Source organism: Sceloporus occidentalis, unplaced genomic scaffold (genome assembly GCF_023333645.1).
Source record: "Sceloporus occidentalis isolate IW3139 unplaced genomic scaffold, rSceOcc1.0.p SCAF_6, whole genome shotgun sequence".
Lineage (NCBI taxonomy): Eukaryota > Metazoa > Chordata > Lepidosauria > Squamata > Phrynosomatidae > Sceloporus > Sceloporus occidentalis.
The window spans coordinates 33984566-34007267 of record NW_028316986.1 but is presented as its reverse complement, the minus strand read 5'-3'; the positions used below and the strand labels follow the sequence as shown (position 1 = coordinate 34007267).

The window sequence follows — 22702 nt, the reverse complement described above, 5'->3', positions numbered from 1 at the left end:
AAGGGTTTAACCCTTAAGAACTCCCACATTTTACCCATGGCTTTGCTTACAAAATTAGCCCCTTGGTCCGTTAAAATTTCACGTGGGAATCCTACCCGCGAAAAAATAGACAATAGTTCTTGGGCCACTCGGTTGGCATGCATGGATCGCAGCGCTACCGCCTCTGGGTATCTGGTGGCACAATCCACCACCACCAAAATATACCGATGCCCCGCGGAGGAAGGTGTTAACGGGCCCACTATATCCATGGCTATTCGGGCGAAAGGTTCCTCCACCACTGGCATGGGGATTAGCTTGCCCCCTGGAGGCGGTCGGCCTTGATGTAATTGACACTCGGGACAAGAAAGGCAGAACCGCCGCACATCAGCATACACCCCGGGCCAATAGAACCGCTGGGTCACTCTTGCCAGGGTCTTTTCTGTCGCTAGATGCCCTCCCAGGGGACCCTCATGTCCTAAGCCTAACACCTCTTTCCTTAAAGCCGTTGGGACTACTAGTTGGTCGGGGCCCCGTTCCTCATTGACTTTTGGAGGCCGTCTATATAACAAGTCATCCTTTCTAATGAACACCGGGCCTCCTTCTTCCTCCTCCGCCCGTTCCCAAGGTATTGCCGTCCTCAAGGCTTCCCTTAACGTCACATCATCCTGTTGCCACTGCACTACCTGGCCTCTTCATATCCCGGCCAATTCCCACCTATCTTCCACTCTAGCAGGACCTGCCTGTATCTCCCCCTCCCGCAGGAGTTCTCGCCACCCCGGCCAATCCCTTCCCAGCAACACTGGCCATTTTAAAGTAGGAACGACCCCCACTTCTTTTTTTCTAACTTGCCCCCTCACTTCGATTTCTACCGGGACCACCGCATAGTCTTTGGTATCCCCATGCACACACCGCACACTCACCCTCCGGCCCTCACATCCCGTGGGGTTCTCCCGTATCAAGGTGTGGCTGCACCCCGAGTCCACCATCGCCCACACCTCTTTCCCTTCCACACACACAGGAATCACCTGGGCACCCCCATCCTTGGTTCTTACCTGGGCAGCCTCCCAAGTGTCAGCCCAGGAGCATTCCATCATCGGGCAATCTCGACGCATGTGCCCTTCCAAGCCGCACGCAAAACATGTCAGAGGCTTCTGCACCCTTTCTCTAAAAGCTGGGGCCAGCGCTGGCTTGCTCAGGCCTTCTCCTCCCCGCGGTGTCCTTCGTTCATCCGGAGCTCCAGGCCCCGGGCCTTTCACCTTGGGTCTCCCTTCAGCACTTGGCCGGAATCCCTTCTGCGCTGCCATCTCTCCCTGCTTCCTGCCTCGGCTAAATTCTCCCTCCTCCGCAGTAGCAAATGCCTCCATCAGTAGCATGGCTTCATCTAAGGCTTGGGGTCGATGACACCTGACCCAGTTACGAGCCGGACCTGGGAGAGCCAGCACATATTGTTCGATCATCACCTGCTCGGCCACCTCCGCCGCCGAGCGAACTGCGGGCTTCAACCATCTTAACGCATTCGCCTTCACTTTTTGTCCGAGGGTGCGTGGATGTAGACCAGGGACCCATCGTAACTCGCGCAACCGCCGGCGATATGTGTCCTCTGAAATGTTCAGGGTGTGCAAAATTACTTCCTTGACTCTATCGTAGTCCTTAGCGTCCGCGGGAGAGAGTGTGTCCACAGCCTCTTGGGCTGGCCCCGTTAGACAGGGTGCCAGTAATAGGGCCCACTGATCACGGGGCCACTTCGCCGCCGTAGCAATACGCTCGAAGGTGTTGATGAAGGCCTCTGCGTCGTCCTGGGGCCCCATCTTTGTCAACTTCCATGGATTGGTCTCCGCCCAGGTCCCTGTGCCGGTTGGGGCCGTCCCTCCCCTCGGGACCCGTAACATTTCAGCAATCTGCCCCATCATCCGAGTCTGGGCTGTTTGCTGCGCCGTATACAGCTGGTCTAGGATCTGTAGTTGATGAGCCGACACCTGTTGCAACATCACCCTCTGCTGCTTGTTGAACCACGCCATCCAGTTCACTGGGGCGGCTGGTCCAGGCCCCGCCCCAAGGGGCGTGCCCGCATTCTCCACCAGTGTGAGCGGGACTACTAAGCCCGCCGAGGGCGCCCCTGTGCTCGGCTCCATCCTACTCCCGAAGATGTTCACAAACAGACTTTGTAGCCGGAGTGATGCTCACAAACAAAACACAACTTTATTAACTCCGTCCAAACTGAAACCAAAACGCAACTCCCTCGACACAGTTATATTCACTGATGTCGTCTCATTTCCGGGGAAGGGTATTCACAGGGTGTGGTGTCGGGCCGGCCGGTAGTCACTCAGAGGCGTCTCCTCTCGCCTTCTAGGCTCAGGGCTGGGTCTGGAGTCGGGCAGCTGCCGCCGCTCCCTCACGGACCACCACGACTCTTCCCCTTCTCGGGCTCCCTCTCTACTCTGGCCTATTTCCGGGTTCCAAGGTTGGGACCGGGGCTCCTCTCTACCCCGTGGACACGCCGGATGAGTTGTAAGGACCGGCCCCACTCTTACCCGTCCTCCAGGGGTACTACTGTCCCAGCTTCTTTGGCCTCCCCCAATGGTCACCGGTTCCTCTCCTTTCCCTCCTCCGTACCTCTCTCCGCGTCCCAGTCTTCCGCCAAATCTCCTCCCCCCAGGCGCCTCTCCCTTCCTCCTTATTACCGTCTCCGTCGGCCTTCCCCGCCCCCAGGGTGGGGTTCCTAATTCTTCCCCTGAGGCCAGCTGGGCTTCCCCCTCCCATCGGCTTGCCTCCCTCTCTCCTGGGTCCTCAAACTCCTCTCTCGCCCGCCCAACCCGACCAATCTCCCTCTTCTCTCTACAACAACATTGCCAAAATCCAACCATATCTCTCCACCTCTGCTGCTAAGATCCTGGTCCATGCCCTAGTGGTCTCACGACTTGATTACTGTAACATCCTTCTGACAGGGCTTCCTCTATCTCACCTCTGTCCTTTAGTTTCTGTCCAGCATTCAGCTGCACGCATTATCACATCCGCCCACCGCTCTGACCATATCTCTCCTTTGTTGGCATCCCTTCACTGGATCCCCCTCCCTTTCCGTATTCAGTATAAGCTCCTGCTCTCAACATTTAAAGCCCTCCATGGGCTGGCCCCTCTTTATTTATCAGACCTTCTTTCTCCTCACCTTCCCACTCGGGCCCTCCTTTCTGGTAGTCAAGGTCGGCTGTCCCAGCCCAGGATTTCCTCTGCCCCATCTCGGATTCGCCCCTTTTCACTTGCTGCCCCTCACTCCTGGAACCGTCTTCCCCCACGAGCAAGGGCCATCACTTCTTTAACAAGCTTAAAGACAGTTGAAGACCATACTGTTCAGAGAAGCGTTCCCAGGCATTGTATGATAACCATTTGCTATTTGATGTTCTTTTTTGTTGCCTGATTTATTGAACCATTTCCTGTATTGCTATGTATTTTATATATATTATCCTATTATTTCTTAGACTGTACGCCATAGGCAGGTTTACTCTTATATATTTATTGTTTTTATGTACAGCACTGTGCAAATCTACAGTGCTATATATAATAATAACAACAACAACAACAACAACAACACATAAGAGACTTGGTGGTCCAATTTTGTCTGCCTGTTTCAGTGGGGTTGAGCCCTCAGAGTCCCCAATTCTGGGGTCCATGAGGGATGCGTAGTCCACAGGATTCATGAGTGTATTGTTCCTTTTCATACCAAAAATGACTCTCAGCCCAGTGGGAATGGTCTGAGAGTCTAAATGGCCCCCTGTCTGAAGGACCAAAGATCTGATTTAGACTAGAGAAATTATAACAAAAGGCTAAAAAGTGAAATTAAAGCAGGATAGTTGTGTCTATGGCCCAACCTTATCAGATGATGTCATAGCTGAGCTGTATCTGGTCTATCCTCTCCCGTGACTATCACACACCTTTTCATTGACGGGGTTTTCCGTTAATAACTGCCCATATTGCTACTGTGGCATTAGCTCTGTGTGCAATAAGCTAGAGGTCCTGCTGTTGCCCCCCCCCAAAAAAAAAATTGCATTGCCACAATGGATAAAATTGTGCACAATTGTGCAAAGAAGAGAAATTTAAAAAAACAAAACAAACCTGTACTAGGTAAAGCAATAGGGCAGGGAGACGGGGTAAAGGAGCAGTCTAAGAAAGAAAGTCCCAGATTAGAAACAGCCACTACAGCTACAGTCGTTCAATTGAAGATATGCAACAAGAACTGATCCCAAACCAGTATGTATGCATTTCCTTTCATTAACATGATTGCACTGAGAATGGGGTCTCATGCGATAAAGTCCTGAGGCATCTTCCTTTGTTCTCACAGCATAAAAAAAAACTTTCACCTATAAAACAGGTTGGAAGGACTGGATTATTTTACAGATGAAACTGGCATCATTTGACAACAGATAAAATGTGGAGAAGAATCATAGAATCATAGTTGGAAGTGACCACCAGAGGCATCCAGTCCAACCTCTTGCCATGCACCAACACAATCAAAGCACTCCCAACAGATGGCCATCCAGCCTCTGTTTAAAAACCTCCAAAGAAGGAGACACTCTGAGGGAATGTGTTCAACTGATGAACAGCTTTTACTGTCAGGAAGTTTCTCCTAATGTTGAGCTGGAATCTCTTTTCCTGTAGTTTGAATCCACTGCTCTGGGTCCTAGTCTCGGGAGCAGGAGAAAACAATCTTGCTCCATCCTCAATATGACACCCCTTCAAATACTCCAACAGAGCTATCATATCATCTCTTAATCATCTGTTCTCCAGACTAAACATAACCAGCTCCCTCAGACGCTGTACAGACGGCACTTTGCGCCGGCCTGCACGCATACTAGGGTTGCCTTGGGGTGTCCTTTCCAGACGCCCCACAACCCTAGTACATTGTAATGGCAGCACCCATTCTACATGGCCGCTGCCATTACGACGTCACGGCCACGCTGCCTCCAAATGGGGTGGCCCTGTGGTGCCTTTTGAGCGGCACTGGAAGGAGCTCTGAAACGGAGCTCCTTCCTTTGTTTGTGTCGCTGGTGAAGCCTTTACACGGCTGTGCCAGCGACACAAAGGAGAAAGGGGCTGAGTGGCCCCTTTTTCCCTTTCCCCGCTGCTGTTGGGGTGTCCTTGGGGCATGAAGCCCCAAGGATACCCCTTTCCAGGCTGCGGGGAAGCGGCCTTTTGTGGCAGCTGAGGCCCCGATCCATCGGAGAAAGGGGCAAATGCAGGCCGCCCCAAAGGGGCAGTCTGTACACCACCTCAGTCTCTTTTTATAGGGCACAGTTTCCAGATCCTTCACCATTTTGGTCACCCTCCTCTAGACAGAAGAATTTAAGTATCAAGCCTAAACTCGATCAGCAGGGTGAATGGTGATGTAAGACATGGATGGATGGAACAGATAAACCTTGGTTGTATTGGAGCATAATAAAAGTCCTGCTGGGTCAGATCAAAGATCTGCATAGTCCACATAGTGGCCAACCAGATGGTTGTGGAGAGCCCAAACAGAAGACACGAGCAACTGAGCAACTGATATAAAGATGCATATTGCATCTGAAGGAATATACAATGCTAATAATTCAACACTATTGATATTCCTTTCTTCCATGGCTGCATCTGCACTTCAGAATTAATACAGTTTGACATCACTTTAATTGGGATGGCTTAAAACTATGAAATTCTGGGATTTGTAGTTTTGTGAGATGTTTAGGCTTCTCTATCAGAGAGCTCTGGGACCACAACAAACTACAAATACTAGGATTCCATAGACTGGAGCCATGACAATTAAAGCAGTGTCAAACTACATTAATTCTCCAGTGATTTTGCCCAAATGTTTTTAAAGCTATCCAAATTTACCAGTCCTCACAACATCCTGTGGCAGCGGATTCTGCATTTTAAGTGTGCGCTAGGGGACACTGTTTGAGACAAAAGAGGATATCACACGACTGAAATTGGAAGTATAATCCAGTGTCATCTTGAACGCAATCATGCGTATTCATATTATTGCACAAAAGGGTACCACACGCGATCGCTGGCAGTTCAAATGCACTCCAAACGCAATCATGCGTCAATCCACAGTTAAGTAAATTCGGTGAACTAGCTAAGTCACAAACCCTATTCCTAGGCTACTTCACGCTCAGTATGCTGTTGTTTGGTGTGATGTGCATGTCTCCTTTGGTCCTGGTTCCCCCCCCCCCAATCTGGAAGGGGGGTTCCCATGAAGTCACGCTGCAATTCTGCTTCAATTTTGCTTCTGCTTGTCCTTCAGCATTGTTGAGGGAGGGCTTCTGCCTGCTAATTAAGAGGCATGGACTGGGAGCTGTTGGATAACCAATATATGCTCGTTTTAACGTGAATAGAGCATGTTCTTTCAATCATTCTTCCTGCCCCCCCCCCCCAACCTCTTTTGTAAATTGTGGGGTTCCTTGGTTCCTCTCTCTCACTCGCCTAAATATGCTATGCTCCAATCATCTGGAGTCTCACTGAGCAGGCGCAAGGGTGCCAATTCGCAATTAAGAACCCACCGATGTGATGGCTTACTTCGCACAGAATCTGAGTCGCGTTCGGGGAGGCCATTACACAGCAAATTTAAGGTGTGATAAGTAATCACGTAATTGTGTGAATTTTTGAATTGACCTCTCTATCTTCTCTTTTGAAATTGAGAGCCTCCCGTCCCATGTGGTAAACTCCAAAGATGAGACATCCACAGAAGTCCTCAACTAGAGTTGTGTGTCAGCCTTTATCTATGCTTCCTATTTGTCTTGTGCCGCCATAAAAAAAAACATAACTACAACAAAACATTAGGGATGAAAACAAAGTGAAACCAAGCTACTTGATTATGTTTACTTACCCACTTAGAGGTCTTGATTTCCTAATTTCAAAAAACTGAGTTCCCGTGTGATTGTATCTGAGTTTTATTATTTAAGGCAAAATGTGCACAGACTGGAAAGTGGAAGAAGGATCAAATAAATCTTAAAGGAATGACTCAATCATACCTTCATCTAGAAATATGCATCAGGTACTAAAATATAATGAGTCTAGACCCGGTGCTCAAGTCCCATGGGTGAGGAAAAACTAAATTAATTTTACTTCACAATTGCCCTTAAGAATTTAACCATCTTATTTTTCAGGAAAACACTTTAGTAATCAAATACCGAGCTATAACAGAACCCAACTGAATCATAACATTTTTTTAAAATGCCCAGATCAATTTTACAATGATTTCAAAAGCAAAACTTCATAATGGATTCTTTTTTATGGTATAGCAATACACATATCCAGGATTGTTATCAAGAATGTGTAATGTCCCCAATATTAATTCTTGGCTGCGGGGGTACTTTTTCTTTTCAATGCACAAGATCTCCTTATCTTAACTTGGGGGTATAGCTATGCAGTGGCAAAATGGAAGACTGTCCCCCAATGAAATTTTACTCCAGTCCCCAAATCTGAACATACAGAAATACAGTTTAGGCATTCAAAGCAACGAGGCAGGCAAGGTTTGAAGACGGAAGGGAAAATTCATGGGGCGGGGACATAGTTCTTATCTGTAGGGGCAATGCCCTCATTTTGCCTTCCTCACCATAGCTACGCTTCTGTCTTAATTTTTTCACAAAGATAAAAGTAGCTTTAAGCCCAGATCAGACATCATAGTGAAACGAAGGTCTGGCCGAAGCAGCATTTTGAAAATTTATGTGTGCACGCATGAGTGCACACCTCCTTGAATCAACAGAGAACATGGCCATGATAGCTGGGTGATTCCACAATCTACAGTTCAAAAATGTAACTTTTACCAACTCTGGTTAGGAGACACCAGCTCTGCAGCCTTCACCATGGTGTGTGGCTATAGATTCACCAGAGCTCCAGGTTGGACTATCCAGTGGCCCTTCAGATTTTGTTGAACTCCAGTTCTCACCAGACCTAGCCAACTCAGCCAGTGAATTGTGCTTTCATGATTGGATTGGGCTTTCATTTTTTTTATTTTTTTATTTAGTATCAAGAAGGACAAAGGTTCCCCACCTTTGTTCTAGGAGAGTGGAGTATTCTCAAACACTGGATTGGGCCCACCTAAACTGGCCATTCCATCTTCCTACCCAGAAAGGACTATATAGTGGACCCTTGTTATACACTGGGGTTTGTTTCCAAGATCCGTCGTGGGTAACAAAATCCGTGGATGCTCAAGTCCCCTTAAATATAATGACATAGCAAAATGGTGTCCCTTATAAAAAATGGAAAATCAAGGTTTGATATTTGAAATTTATACTTTTTTGGAACAGTTTCAAACCGTGGATGCTTGAATCCATGTATAAAAAATCCGTGTATAAGAAGGGTCAACTGTACATGGATTCTTGTTTGGATTGGGACTTTTGTTAGGAAGGATCGAATTAGGGGAATTTTACGAGAGGCGTGTCCTAACAACGCACACAGTGGAGTCGGGTCCCTATGTGTATACCAGAGGTCATCTAGGCCACCCCCAGAGAGAAAGAGACTCAAAATGCCAATGAGTTGCAATAAAAATATAAAACATTTATTAAAGCCACACAAGAAAGGGGATCACAAATGCACACACACATTCAATGCTAAAGTAAGGGAGGGGTGAGTTCAGGAGTAAAGGAGAAAGGATAGAGGCACCATTGGGATATTTACCTTAGGAGTCTTCTCCAAAGCGACAGATGTGAGGGATGGTAAATGGTGAGACACGGCCGCAAGAACAGGGAAAGATAGCGGCAGCCACAGTGGCTAGGAGCTGAGTTCCCGTGGGCAAAGGTAACTAGAGGCCCGGTGACAGTGAGCTTGGCTTCGCTCAAGTGATTTCAGCAGAGCATAAGGCTCAAGGAATGCAAGCTTGGAGCAGGATGCTCTACAAGCAAGGAACTCAGGCTCGGAACTGGCTCTACAAGCCCACTGGAGGGTTGGAAGTGGGGTCCTTTTATACCCCTAAACATAACCTCAGGCTATGGCAGCCTGGCGAACAAAGGCTTGATGACTTTATCTTTGTTTAAGCTGAAACATACACAATGAATACATAAAGAGGAGGTCTGGCACTTTTCAGGAGGGGACAAATATCTTGATGGCTGAGCCGTTAAGCTAATAATTGGCTCATTAAGGAGGGAGCTGCTGCTATTGTCCTCCTGTTTTGGGCAGCCTGCAAAACTAGTATGGCAACTCCCAAAACTGCTTGCTGAAAGGTTTAAATTCTACCTTTTTTCCTCGACCAAGCCTAGCAAGACAGCTGGCTACATGGTCAGCTCGCTTTTAGGGTAATGGTGGCTAGCGATGGGGTCAGTCAGGGGTCATAGATTTAGATCGCATGGCACCCAAAATTTATATAAAACCAAACTTGGTAACACTTTGAGCAACAACAATCTGCTCGCTTAACTAATTAATTTGGCTTGCTTTATATCCTACTCTCCCTCACAAGCCAGCCAGGGTTGGTGAGGATATGGTAAGGTGGGAATCCCTGTCGCACTAGTGGCTTATCTAACAACAGTATCATGGTTTGGCAAGCAGATTCATAGCATGCTCATATCAAAGACGATCTGCCCACTACAACTGCTGTTATGTTATGTGTTCAGTTCAACTGCAACTATGGAAGGTTATCCTAAGACTTTCTTGACAAGATCTATTAAAATGTTTACCACCACCTTACTCTGAGACTGAGAAACTTGTCCAAGATCACTTAGTGGATTTCCATAGCTAAGTGTGATTGCTAGTCTAGTCTCCCAAAGTCCTAGACAAACACTGAAATAATTGCACCATGCTGACTCTCTCATAGTAATGAACAATTTTCTGTTTGTTTGTTTTTCAGTTGTAACAAAAAACCGCTGCACAAAGTATTGATATCTTGCTCATCACTGTATGCCTCAAAACTGCTAGATGCTGGAAAAGATTAGATATTCTCAGTGTGCACAGTTGTCTAGACTGAGTCTGGTCAACTGCACTGCTGGACCAACTGATATATCAATTAAAGGTGGGCAAGGAGAAGTGTAATAAAGACACATTCAGTGCTGTGTGGTATCTATTCATTTTACTTATGAACAAAGGCTGATTGTCCATCTGTGCATCATATAAAATTTTGGCAGAGTGATCTTCTAACTGTTGGATATTTTCCCCATCCTGTTTTTCCTGTACAGTCTACTTTCATTTGAGCCACGTTTTGCTTCTATGAATGAACACTATTGTATCTGGATTACTTCCCTCATTTCTCTGTCTTCCCCTTTCTCCCCCTGGAATGTATTACGTACTACTAAAATTCTAAATTTTAAAAATTAACACAAAAACAAAGAGGTGAGAGTAGATTCCTAGCTCTGGTATGTTTCAATGTGTTCTTCAGCTTTAGTTCCTTTGGCTCCCATCTCTGTACTCATACTTTTCCCACCTGCATTTTACCCTAAGAAATCTATCATTGTTATTCATCATCTGCAGGTAGGGTTGCCATAATTCCCTACCTCAAAACCAGGACATTGTGCAGCAAAATGTAGGACATTTTAAAAAATGGAGGACACATCAAATTAAAGGTAAAACAAATAAATTTTTAAAAAACCATTACGCTCCCCTCTTAGGCCCTGGGCCTCCCTGCTGCTCATCTGCCATCCTCAAAGGGAGGTGGATGTGGCAGTAAAAGGCCTAGCACCCACCCCACACCCAAGCCCCTTTACCCTATGTTCTGGAGCCTCTACCAAGGCCCCAAGCAAGCACGATGCTGCTTCCAATGCCTTCTGCTGGTTGAGGCTTTGGTGGAGCTGCTGAGCGCAGCACCACTGCCAAGGCCCCCCCAGCATTGGCGGAGGCCTCCCTGGCGCTGGCCTTGCTGAGGCCAGAGGAGCCCGCGGCCGAAGCCCCAACCGCAGAGCCACCTCCCAGGCCTCGGCAAGGGCGGAGGAGCCTGCGGCCGGAGCCCCAACCGCGGAGCCACCTCAGAGGCCTTGCCGAGGCCAGAGGAGCCCGCGGCTGGAGCCCCAACTGCGGAGCCGCCTCTCAGGCCTCGGTGAGGGCGGAGGAGCCCGCAGCCGGAGCCCCCACCGCGGAGCCGCCTCAGAGGCCTTGCCGAGGCCAGAGGAGCGGCCCCCAGCAGGCCACAGCAACAGCTGTACTGGTGGCGGCGGCAGCAAGAGCAGCCATAAAAGCGGCCTAACAAAGCCCGGGGTGGGGCCAAACCCGGGACAAAGGCCCAACCGGGATGGGACCATGCAGACCGGTCCAAACCCGGCAAAGTCCCACCCCCGGCGGGATATGGCAACCCTATCTGCAGGCCAAGGGCCTACCAAGGAAGAAAATCATCAACATGAGTTTTAAGTCCTGTCCAAGTACAGGAGGGTTAAATGCAGGAGGGCATTTTGTGAACAGACTACGCATGCCCAGTTTGTATCGTAAATTGGAGCTGGCATTCTGTCAGTGACTTGTTCATGCACAAGTACAGCTTACATATAAATAAGTCCTTTTTCAGATGGGGCATAGAGGGCTAGTCTCTTGCCCTTGTGTTCTGTCCAAAAGCCTCTCAAGAGCAGCTGTCAAGCCCCAGGCAGGATTGCTGCTGCTCCTTCTAACCAAAGGGAAGGGGAGAGGGGTGTGATACAGAGCATGCATATTCAGCTGCTCTAAGCTCCTGGGGGAAGGAAAAGAAAGATGCATTCCATTAGAGAGTGAAGTTCTTCCCCTTGATGGAGCTGAGCTGCTTCTCTATGGTCAGAATTACCTAATCCTTCTATTCCTTCTCCAGGTAAGGCTTAGGGGCTGCACAGATTGCCCCTAAAGGAGGGTGGGAGGCTGCCCCTTTCCTGGCCGGATCGGGGCCATGGCAACTTCACACCACAGCCCCTATTCAGCCTCTAGCAGGCGCAAAAAGGAGCTGCAAAAAACCGCTTCTTTTTTGCACCCTTCAAGGGGTGCCATAGGCGCAGTGGCACGGCTCTATGATGCTCCTTTGGCACTACATCATTTGGATGTAGTGGTGGAGGTGCGTCATGATGGTGCACACTGTCTGGAGTGGCATGTCATGATGGTGCACACTGTCTGAAGTGGCACCATGGGGAAAGAGTTAGGGTAAGCATCATCTGTACAGACCCTTAGTTAACCTTTTTGTGCTCTGCAAATCAAGTCATGTACACAACACACATTTTACTAGCATTCTTTTCCTTAGCAATGACATTCTTATTCGAAACCACCAATGCTGATTGTACAAAAATCATGGGACCTGGGCCAGGCCACTAAAAAGAGTAAATGTAACTGGTAATTTTTAATAGCTCAGTTAGTAGGCTGCATTAACAGTGTAGTAGTATGATCATCAATGCAGCCTACTAATTGAACTATTAAATCACAGCCTGCCTAAATACACTACAGGCACTGGATCCCATTTGATTTTGAACCAGAGTCAGCACTGATTAGTACTTGGATGAGAAACTGCCAAGGTATACCAGGTGCTGTAGGCTATATTTCAGAGAAAGGAACTGGCAAAACCACCTCTTAATATTCCTTGCTAAGAAAACCCTGTGAAATTAATGGGCTCACCATAAGTCAAAGGCACCTTAAAGACACATACAAAAATCAACATATCACAGCCCAGTACCTCATTAGGTTGTTCAGTAATCCGTCCTTGAACAAAATGGTTTCAGTCTCTGTTATCAGAAAAATAAAAATAAGTGCAAGCCCACTTACAGACCTTTTCAGCTGTTTCAGAATGTTCCTAAGCATTAACTAAATAAACCTCATGGGCCACCAGTGGTCCACAGACCATAGTTTGAGAAAAACGTTGCTAATAATCTATCTTAGCATGTTATTCAAAACCTGTGCCATTGTGCTTTAGATTCATTTATCTAAGTGCAGGCTGCTGGGACTTTTCAAGGACATGTACAAAATGTTGATCGAAACAAAATGACCATCATGGTGCCACAAATCTTTCTGCTACTACAATTCATCACTGCAGAGGCCTCCAAATTCTCCTCCCTCTGACACTGCAACTCAGCTAAATCCACAAAGATTGCTCCTATCAATAGATGTTCAATCTCTCTCTTCAATTACATCCTCTTCAGTGTTAGTTAAACCTAATCATGTGTCGCTAAAGATCCAGTGAACAAGGTGCCTAGGCAGCCTCACAAATCTCCACAAGCTCTGGTCAGGACAGCAAGGGCACTTTCCTCCTTAGCCTCACATCAATAAATTATCATCATAGCTGACTCCAGGCCACCTTCAAAAAGAAAGAAAAGAAAAGGATACTGCAGCATCTTCATGTAATTCTGTATCGCCTGGAGCCACTCCGGGATCGTCATGGAAGCCTTGTAGTTTGGCACAGACGGCACTGAAGGCTACACATCAGGAAAGAGAGAGAAATTTGAGAGAGGTCAATGCTTCAGTAGCCAAAATGATGCTATATAAGCAGAAGGAAAGAGCTGAAACCATCTCAGCCATGTCAGGATGGCTTGATCTGAATCACATAAAGCCCATTTTTGTGCAGTGGGACTTATTGCTAAAGCAAATCTGGATTGTAGATTTTGTCACAGATATTGTAGACATTCAGTGCCTGAAGGAATAACCACTTTCTGAAAGAATTCAAAGATATAACCATGTTAGTCTGTAGAATTATGTAGAAATATCTTGTAGCACCTTTGAGATTAACTAAAAGAAAGACATTGGCAGAATGAGCTTTTGTAGACCTGTCTACTTCCTCAGATCCATTTGGTAGAGTAGACTTAAGTCTATGAAAACTCATGTTACCAACTTCTTTATTTCAGTTAGTCTCAAATATGCTACAAGATCTCTCTACATACTTTCTGAAAGATCAGCTTTTGTCTCCATTCTAGCTTCAAGCCAGCCCTCCAAATGAAGGAAGCATTCATCATCTGACCTCACAACTCACAGAAGGCCGTCTTCCATCCCTCAACACCACTTCCACCCTGATTGTTCCCTGTTTTTTTTCTTTTTGCCACAGTTGTTGCTGCAACTGTAGAAGGGAGCTTATTATGGTATCACATAGCAGCATTCTGTGCCATTTGGCAAATGAAACAGGATGTATGAAACAGCTGAGCCAATGGCGTAGGTGGTAGAAGACAGGGACAGCTGCTAAGTGCAAGCAGACTTCCCAAACTTCTTTGGCATGACAGACTTGAGTAAAAGAAAACAGTTGCTTGTTTAAACTCTGTGTGTGTGTAGCTGGAGGGAAGCATTTTAGGCACCTGTTTGTATAGACTCTTAAGAAACTGACAATAGCACACCAAAATTCAATATTTTCATAGCTCTGGACAGAGTTTAATCCCTAAAATGAGGCCCTAGCTTCCCAAAATTGTAAATGCATTCTCAGTCCTTTCACAACTGCTAATTAATTCATAGACGGACCTGCTATTTTATTCTCCCAGCACACATGGTTGCACTGGGGGGGGGGGGGGATTAAGGAACTAAGCATCGCTTTATTTCAGATCATGCAGAGTTTCTTTCTGGCCTTCTCAGGAGTTCTAAATACCAGACAATTATAACTAAAAACAATTAAGCAGATCTACAAAATTCTCCCTCTTCCTCTTCCTGTATCTCTCTCTCTCTCTCTCTCTCTCTCTCTCTCTCTCTCTCTCTCTCTCTTATACATATACGTATATGCCACTGACAAAAGAACTGTGGGAATGAAAATCATTATTTGATCTGTCCTATATTGGTAAATAGCCAAGATCCCAGAGGGTCTTTGGGTGGTGCACCTAGCCTCTGGAACACCATGCTAAGGAAGGACAGCTTTGCTGCCGCTCTACTGAATTAAAACTGAATGTAACTTTATTAAAATTATTAAAACTGAACACAACACTGAAACAAGTTCTTTTAATATTCCTGCTTCCTGTGTATGAACAACAGCAAAAGTTGTCAGAGGAGCAGTGGAGGCTACCAAGGAAAGAATTCTGCTCAAACTCTCTGTCTACTAGAATGAGATTATAACTCATTTGACCTATAAAGCAATAGGTCCACACTATCTGAAAGACCATATCTCCCCATACAAACCTGCCAGAATTCTAAGATCTTCAGGGGAAGGCTTTCTCTTAGTCCCACCACCATCACAGGCATGCCTGCTGTCATGCAAAACCCAAGGAGGCTTTTTACTGGATTGTGCTTTATTTATTTATTAAAAACTTTTGTATGATTTCAAATAATTGCATATAGTTTTAACTGTGGCGATTTTAATTATTTTCAAAATTGCATTGTAGTTTTTAATTGATTTCCTTCTGTGAGCCGCCCTGGGTCCCACTTTGGGAAATAAGCAGCATATAAAGAACAACAACTTGCAAAGACATGTTTTGCGCATCGAAGATAACAGGCTCAATCCCTGGTGTCTCCAGTTAATAGATTCAGGTAACAAGTGAGAGGAGAGCCGGTGTAGTGTAGTGATTCAAGCACTGGACTACAATTCTGGGGAGCCGGATGCAGTTCCCAATTCGGTCATGGAACCCACTGGGTGACCTTGAGCAAGTTACATTCTCTCAGCCTCAGGAGAAGGCAATGGCAACCCTCCTCTGAACAAATCTTGCCAAGAAAGACCCATTATAGGTTTTCCTTAGGATCATCATAAGTCAGAAATGACTTTAAGGCACACAACACGCACACACACAGAGCAAATGAAGGGAAAGACATCTGAAGTCTTAGAGAGCTGTTGCCAGATGGGGTAGATAAGACAATCTTAGACAAAAATCTGTCTCTTCTATGGCAGCTCCAGATATGAGGGAGAATTTGCTGCCACATCCGTTACCCCATTGATTGCCAGGGTTGATTCAGCTATGGCAGCTCCTATTTAGCTGCGGCTGATGAATTCCATGTAAGTGACATAGACAATCCAGGTTTCAGTGCGAATCTGAAAGGATATGAATCTATTTGTGGGTTAGGGCTCAGCTCTTTTCAGACTGGGTTAAAACTCGGGGCAGATTTACCAGTTTATCAGCTTGTGTTCTGCAGCTCCAGAGAACAGGACCCGAAGCAATGGATTGAGACTACAGGAAAAGAGATTCCTGCTCTACATTAGGAGGAACTTCCTGACAGACAGGGCTGTTCAACAGTGGAACACACTCCCTTGGAGTGTAGTGGAATCTCCTTCTTTGGAGGTCTTTAAACAGAGGCTGGATGGCCAGCTTTTGTGAGGTACTTTGATGATGTACTCATATATGTCAGGAGATTGGACTTGATGGCTGTTAAAGTCTCTTCCAATTCTATGATTCTACCATGCCACAGATAGTGGAATCCCCCAACCTCCACTGTTCATATGCAAGTGAGGAAAGAACTTAAAGTAAGGTGCTAAAAAGCAGTTCTTAAAGCAGCTACAAAATACTTGTCACCTTGGAATCTACCATTTTCAACCTTGGGATCAACCACCACTTCCCACACTGGAATCCCAAATGCCATCTTTCCCAACCTGGCCCCCTCTATAGGTACTGGACTACAACTCCTTTCACCCAAAGATGGCTGGGGGTCATGGGAGCTGTAATCCAACACTCCTGGGGATGGCTTTGCTACAGAAGGCTGGCCAATGCCATACAATAAATCAAGGCTTCTCTTTGTGTTTATAGGTGAGAAAAAAGAAAACCTCAGCCTGGCAACATCCTCTTCACCTCCAATGGGACTCCAAAAGCAGGGTGCTGCCTTGAGTGATCTTTCTAAAGGCTCCCCAGTATTTAAGACATCTTGCAGACAGAACAGGTGGCTGGAAGGGTTGCTGCCTTGGGAGCATTTCTATCTCTATGTCGCCAGCTGTTTCCTCTGTCAGTGGAGCCCAGCCAGCCTCAAGTCCCATGGTTCCGTGGAATCAGAATTCCAAATGGAAACCAGGGAGAGGGCAAGAAAGGGCAGCATCTGCTCAGAGGATTTGCAATAGCAAATGCGGTGTTGGGATGCTCATGGGAAGCCAAATCCTGACTACATTCTGGACAAGAGGAAATCTAGCCTATGTACGCCTTGCCTGGGCATGCCCTAATAGGAAAATCTTCTCTAATAACAGACTTAATTCATACAACATATGCCAGATTTCCCTACCTTGTAATTTAACACTCACTTCTAAGTCACTCATAAGGATTTGCGTACAGCCCAGCAACTGATAAATAAAAATTAAAAAGTGTGGAATGGAAAGAGAGATGCCAGCTTTCTGTTTCTCCACTCAGCTTCTCTGCCTTTTAGAGGCCATGAATATAATAATGAAGTTAAGAGGACCTCAGAGATAATCTAGTCTGGCAGCGGGCATTGTTGAAGAACATGTGGACTACATCATAACCATTTTATCAAACTAGAAAGCACCAGGAGGCTATTAAATAAAAGCTTATTGCACACCCAAAAAGTCTGTATGTTGGGAGAAGAATAGCATTAAATAAACAATTGCACATCCCAGAGGCCTCTTGGGGTGCAGCTGTCCATTTTAGGCTGAACCCCTTCCTCCAGCAATGAGAGGAGGGTCCCGATGGGCCCATACTGGCAGCCCACATATGGCCCATGGGCCATCCAATTTCCAGCACAGATCCACCAGAAGTACAGAATATCCACCATGACACCATTCCTAACAGGTGGCCCTCCAGCTTCCACTTTTTAACCAAAGAGACTCCAGCATTTTCTTCCATTGTCAACAATTTGCATGATCAAGAAGTTCTTCCAAAAGTTTTGTCAAAACCCCTGATCTTGTCTTGGCAATAATCTATGGATCTGTGTTATTGGAAGAGAGCCAGCATGGTGTACTGGTGTGAGTGTTGAACTGTGGCTCCGGAGATTAGGGTTTAATTCCCAGCTCAGCCATGAAACCCACTAGGTGACTTTGGGCAAGTCACATGCTCTCAGCCTCAGGGAAAGGCAATGGCAAACCTTATCTCAACAATTCTTGCAAATAAAACTCCATGATAGGGTCATCATAAGTCAGAAATGATTTAAAGGCATTCACACACACACACACACACACACACACACACACACTATTAGTCTTTTGCCGTTGGTGACCACAACATTATATATTTGCTTGGTCTACAGATAAATTGCAATTATTAGACTATTTGCTTCGACTCCAGAGTTGTTCTTGTTCTGTCTATCAGCTCCGAGTTAAGATCAGAACTTGGAAAAACTAGCTTAGCAATCAAAGATATCTTTGACTGTATATTATTTTGATTGTAAATTAGATTGTGCTAAAAATTAATGAAAATTAATCTCAAAAAGAGAAAAAGAAAGAACTATCTTGGCAAATACCTCAGCTAGCATGGCCATTTGCTATGCTTGTTGGGGATTCAGGGAATTGTAGTAAAAAAGCAGTATTTTCCAATGTCTGGGGAAAATGTCAAAAATACAATTTTGTAGTCTGCATCAGAGGAGAGTGAGTATCTTGTTGCTGATTGTTGTAGTCTTTGTCTAATTGCTGAAATTGTTCTAGATTTCACAGGAAACTGTTTCCAGTATCACCTGCAACTGCTGTGTATATCTTTCAGCATCAACTTTTATTTTTGATTTTAAAAAAAATGAGGATAGTGGCTCATAAAGCAATTGAGGGATGAAACCTTTTCCTCAAATGCAGTGTAAGGCTTGGGACAGATGGGCCAAAAGCGGCGTGCCACCACCGATACTATAGTTCAGGAGCACACAGTAACCACACGCTCCCGAACCCGTGTGTAATGGTGGTGGCATCATGGCAGCATCCCATCCACACAGGCGCCACCATGACGACGTAAGCGATGTGCAGCATATGGACATCGCTGCGCATCAGTTACATTACCGGTGCACTAATGGCACACTCATGACATGTGCCAGGTGCCTTAAAAAGAATGTTTTTTCCAGGTTCTTTTTACTGCGGAGGGACACCGCATAGTTTGGCTGCTGCAGCATCCCTCCAGAGTTAAAACAGATGCCTGCCCTTTCGGGGCGGTATGTACCACACCTCAGTTACTTCTCCCTGATCACAAGTTGTCCTCTTCCATCCAAATCCACTTATGCTCATAATTGAAGGTATAACTCACTTATATTATTATGTAATTCAATGGATATTTTTCACTCCCTTTTTTGTTATGTAACAGTAATAGTAATGTAGGTGCTTTTATAGGTACAGGGGTTTGGCCTCATTGAATGGTGGAGGAGCAATATAACAGGGTTCAAGTGTTAGTTCATATTGCCTTATGCATTTGGCTAATGTGGGCATTAGCCAAACGCATACGAAAAAATGTCTTCTGTACAGCAAACCAGTCACTTCTAGCATTCAGACATGCTTTGTAATAATAATAATAATAATAATAATAATAACTAAAAGTAGCTATTGTAGTTACTTTTGTGAAACAAGAAATGACTAAATTCTTAAAATCTTGACTATATGGCAGCTGCCTTCTTCTGGAGACCCTGGAACCACAACTACACTGGGCCCTTGATATCCTCTGGGATTTGGTTCCAGGACCCTCCATGGATACCAAAATCCATGGATGCTCAAGTTTCATTATATACAATGGATAGCAAAATTATGTCCCTTGTTTAAAATGGCAATATCAAGGTTTGCTTTTTGGAATATACATTTTTTCAATATTTTCAAACCATAGATGCTTGAATGTGTGGATATGGAGGGCCGACTGTAATTACTTTTTAAAAGTAGCTTTCTGAGATCTGCATTATTAATGATCCTCACCGTCTTCCCACCTTTCCCCCAATTTGGTGATTCCAGGCAAAAGTTAAAAAGCGATGAAAGTATCAAAAAATTTAAAACCAGTTAAAACATAAACCATTAAACCATAGCAACAGAAACAACAAATAAAAGTCTAGCACATTATAGAAGGCCTGATTCCCCTAAAAAAATCAATTCTCAAAGGCCTGTCAGAGTAAAGGGGCCTTCACCAATTGGTGGAAAGATAATAAGATAGCTCATGTTTTTGTGCCGAGAGAGGAAAGGAAAATAAGAAAACTGATGAATCAGTGCTTAATGTAATAATGATGGTATACAAGCCAGCTGTAATGCAGAAGTAATGTCATAATGCAGCCTAAAGTTGCTGGTTGTCTTCTCACAACCAGATGGAACACAAAATGATTGTGTGTGACTAGTTGCCCATGGCAGTTAGGGTCACTGGGATTGGTGTATGTGTTAACAATACACAAAAAGATGAGGAAGAAATCATAAGCTAAAGCTCCTGGACTCTCACAATAAAGCTCTAGCCATTCTTTAGATGTCAACATTCCCAGTTTTTAATATTAGCCTTTAATAATAATAGCCTTTTATCTCCAATCAGTGATCAGAGGTAATAAATAGTAGATGAAGCATGCCTTCAAATGAGGAGCTCCTGGGAGCCGCATCCTGCTCTTCACATCAGTGGTTTAATATCTATCTGGGAATCATACATTTTACCATCTTCTTTCACCTGCTTTCATCTTCAATAGCACTCACTGTGGACTAGAAACCCATTTCTGCTTCCAAGAAAAAGTCACAAGATGGTCAAATATGACCAGTGTGACCCTCGTGTTCTGTAGAAGAACTAGGTGCATTATGCAGTTTCCTTGCACAAATGTGATACAGACTGAGCATCCAAAGAATTATAGCTTTATTTTTAAGAAATTATTTTTAAGCCTTTATGGCCGGGGTGGGCATGGTGCAACCAGCCCTTCAGATGTTTTTGGAGCACAATTCCCATCAATCCTAGCCAGCATAGCCAATAGTCATGGGGTGATGGGGATTGCAATCCAATATATCTAAAAAAAAAAAAAAATAAATCACAAGTTACCCATCCTTGGTTTCTAACTTTCAGGTGCTAATTTTAGATGAATGCAAGCAACAAAATTTAAAATCTTTGGACCTAGAAGAAACATTTTAGAATCTGCTTTGGCCAAGACAGAGTTTCAGAACAGAGGCTCCAAAAATTAAAGAAAAAAGTCATGCGGAAAAAGGTAAAAGGGTAAAGATAGTCCCCTTGACATGAATGTCTAGTTGTAACCTACTTTAGGGGGCAGTGTTCATCTCCGTTTCTAAGCTGAAGAGCCAGAGTTGTCCGAGGACTACTCTGGTGGTCATGACTGCACCAGACACTGTTACCTTCCCACTGAGAAGTGGTATCTACTTATCTACTTGCATTTGCATGCTTTCAAACTGCTAGGTTGGCAGAAGCTGGGACTAGTGATAGGAGCTCACCCCATCATGCAGGACTTGGGCCTCAAACTGCCAACCTTCCAATCATCAGAACTGCATAAGACCACAAAAACCTGCTCATGTTTGGGACAGAGCTTAGCGTGGGAATTTGGGCACCTATTCTGTTCTTTTTAATGCAAAAGAATCTGCCTTACAGCCAGCCGTACCAATGGGCAAGGAGAAGACTATCTCTCAGCTGCTTTCAGGTGTCATGAAAGAGCAGCAAATGGTTCATTGTTTTCAATGTCCCAGATAGCCTCACTGGGGACTATCAAAGAAATCTGACTGGCCTTGGCTCAATGCCACTGACCATTTCTCTTCAGGCAACACTACCATGTATACTCATGTACAAGTTGACCTCACGTATAAGTCGAGGGAAAGTTTCAGGGTCAAAATCATGGATTTTGATATGACCTGTGAATAAGTCGAGGGTAAAACTTAGGAGGTTATAAGGAAGGGTGGAAAGGGAAAATACCATCCCTCCTTCTCCTTCTCTTTCACAGCCACCTAACACTGATTCTCAGATGCTGGAGGAGACATATTAACATCGGATTGAGAAGGGAAGTAAGTGGTGTTAAATGAAGTGTTTCTTCCATAACAAGGGGAGGCTTGCAAATCAGACTGGGGAGAGAAGCAAGTGGTGTTCAATGAGATGTTTTTTCCATGGGAAGAGATTTGCAAATTGGAGTGGGAAGAGAAGCAAGTGGTGTTCAATGAGGTGTTTTTTGCATGGGAAGAGGAGACTTGCAAATCAGACTAGAGAAGGAAGCAAGTGGTGTTAAATGGGGAGTTTCTTCCATGGGACTGAGAACTTCTTTCACACACACACACACACACACAGAGAGAGAGAGAGAGAGAGAGAGAGAAACATGTGCCTAGAGGCACCAAGAGTGGGGCATCAGGCTTGCTTGTTTTAGGACCTTTCTAAGCAGTACTAGTTAGTGGCCCATATATAAGTTGACTCAGGCTTTTAGGATCAATTTTGGGGCATAAATTTCTCAACTTATAGTTGAGTATATAAGGTACATTTTATGTTTTGGCCAGCCCTAGCAATCAGACATCTTTTGAAACATCAATGCCTTATGTTGAGTCAGACCCTTGGTCCATCTGGCCCAGTATTGTCAACTCTGACTAGCAGCAATTCTTCAGGATTTCAGATGGGATTCCTTTCTAGTTCTCCCTGGAGATCCCTAGTATTTCCTAGTGAAACCAGACACAGACCTGCTTAGCTTCCAGAATCAGACTGGCCATGTTCAGGGTTCAAAATGCACTTCTGTATTTCGTCACTCACTAGTATTAAATATATACATGGGGTCCACTATATCTGTTGGGCTCCAAGGAATTTTAATCCAAATTGACTGGGACCGGATGGAAAAATGACCAGACCTGGTTTTTAGAATAAGTACCAAAATCACAGCAGAAGAAAGTGATTTGTAAGGTAGTCCCAAAGTCTGGAAATTGTAGTGTTCTTTTTTGAACAACATCTCACAGAATCCCTCACTCACCATGGTCAAAAAAAGCAACTTCCCAGAGCTCTAGTCCAGTTCCATGGTATCAAATCAACTCAAGGCCCTTGTAGCAAAGCACTGTTTGTCTCATGCCAAGAGAGAGTTGTTGTCCCACTCATTATTGCACTGTTGCACAAGGACA

General features: G+C 45.2%; 1 protein-coding gene across 1 annotated transcript in view; it reads right to left on the bottom strand.

Moving 5' to 3' along the window:
• The window catches only part of VASH2 (vasohibin 2), a 74861-nt gene that overhangs the window by 47231 nt on the left and 4928 nt on the right, over positions 1-22702 (bottom strand). Inside the window, exons 3-4 of the mRNA XM_089529276.1 lie at positions 13189-13277; positions 6830-6886 (exon numbers count right to left, since the gene is read on the bottom strand). Coding sequence (XP_089385402.1) covers positions 6830-6886; positions 13189-13277 — 146 coding nt within the window. The remainder of the gene's footprint in view (positions 1-6829; positions 6887-13188; positions 13278-22702) is intronic.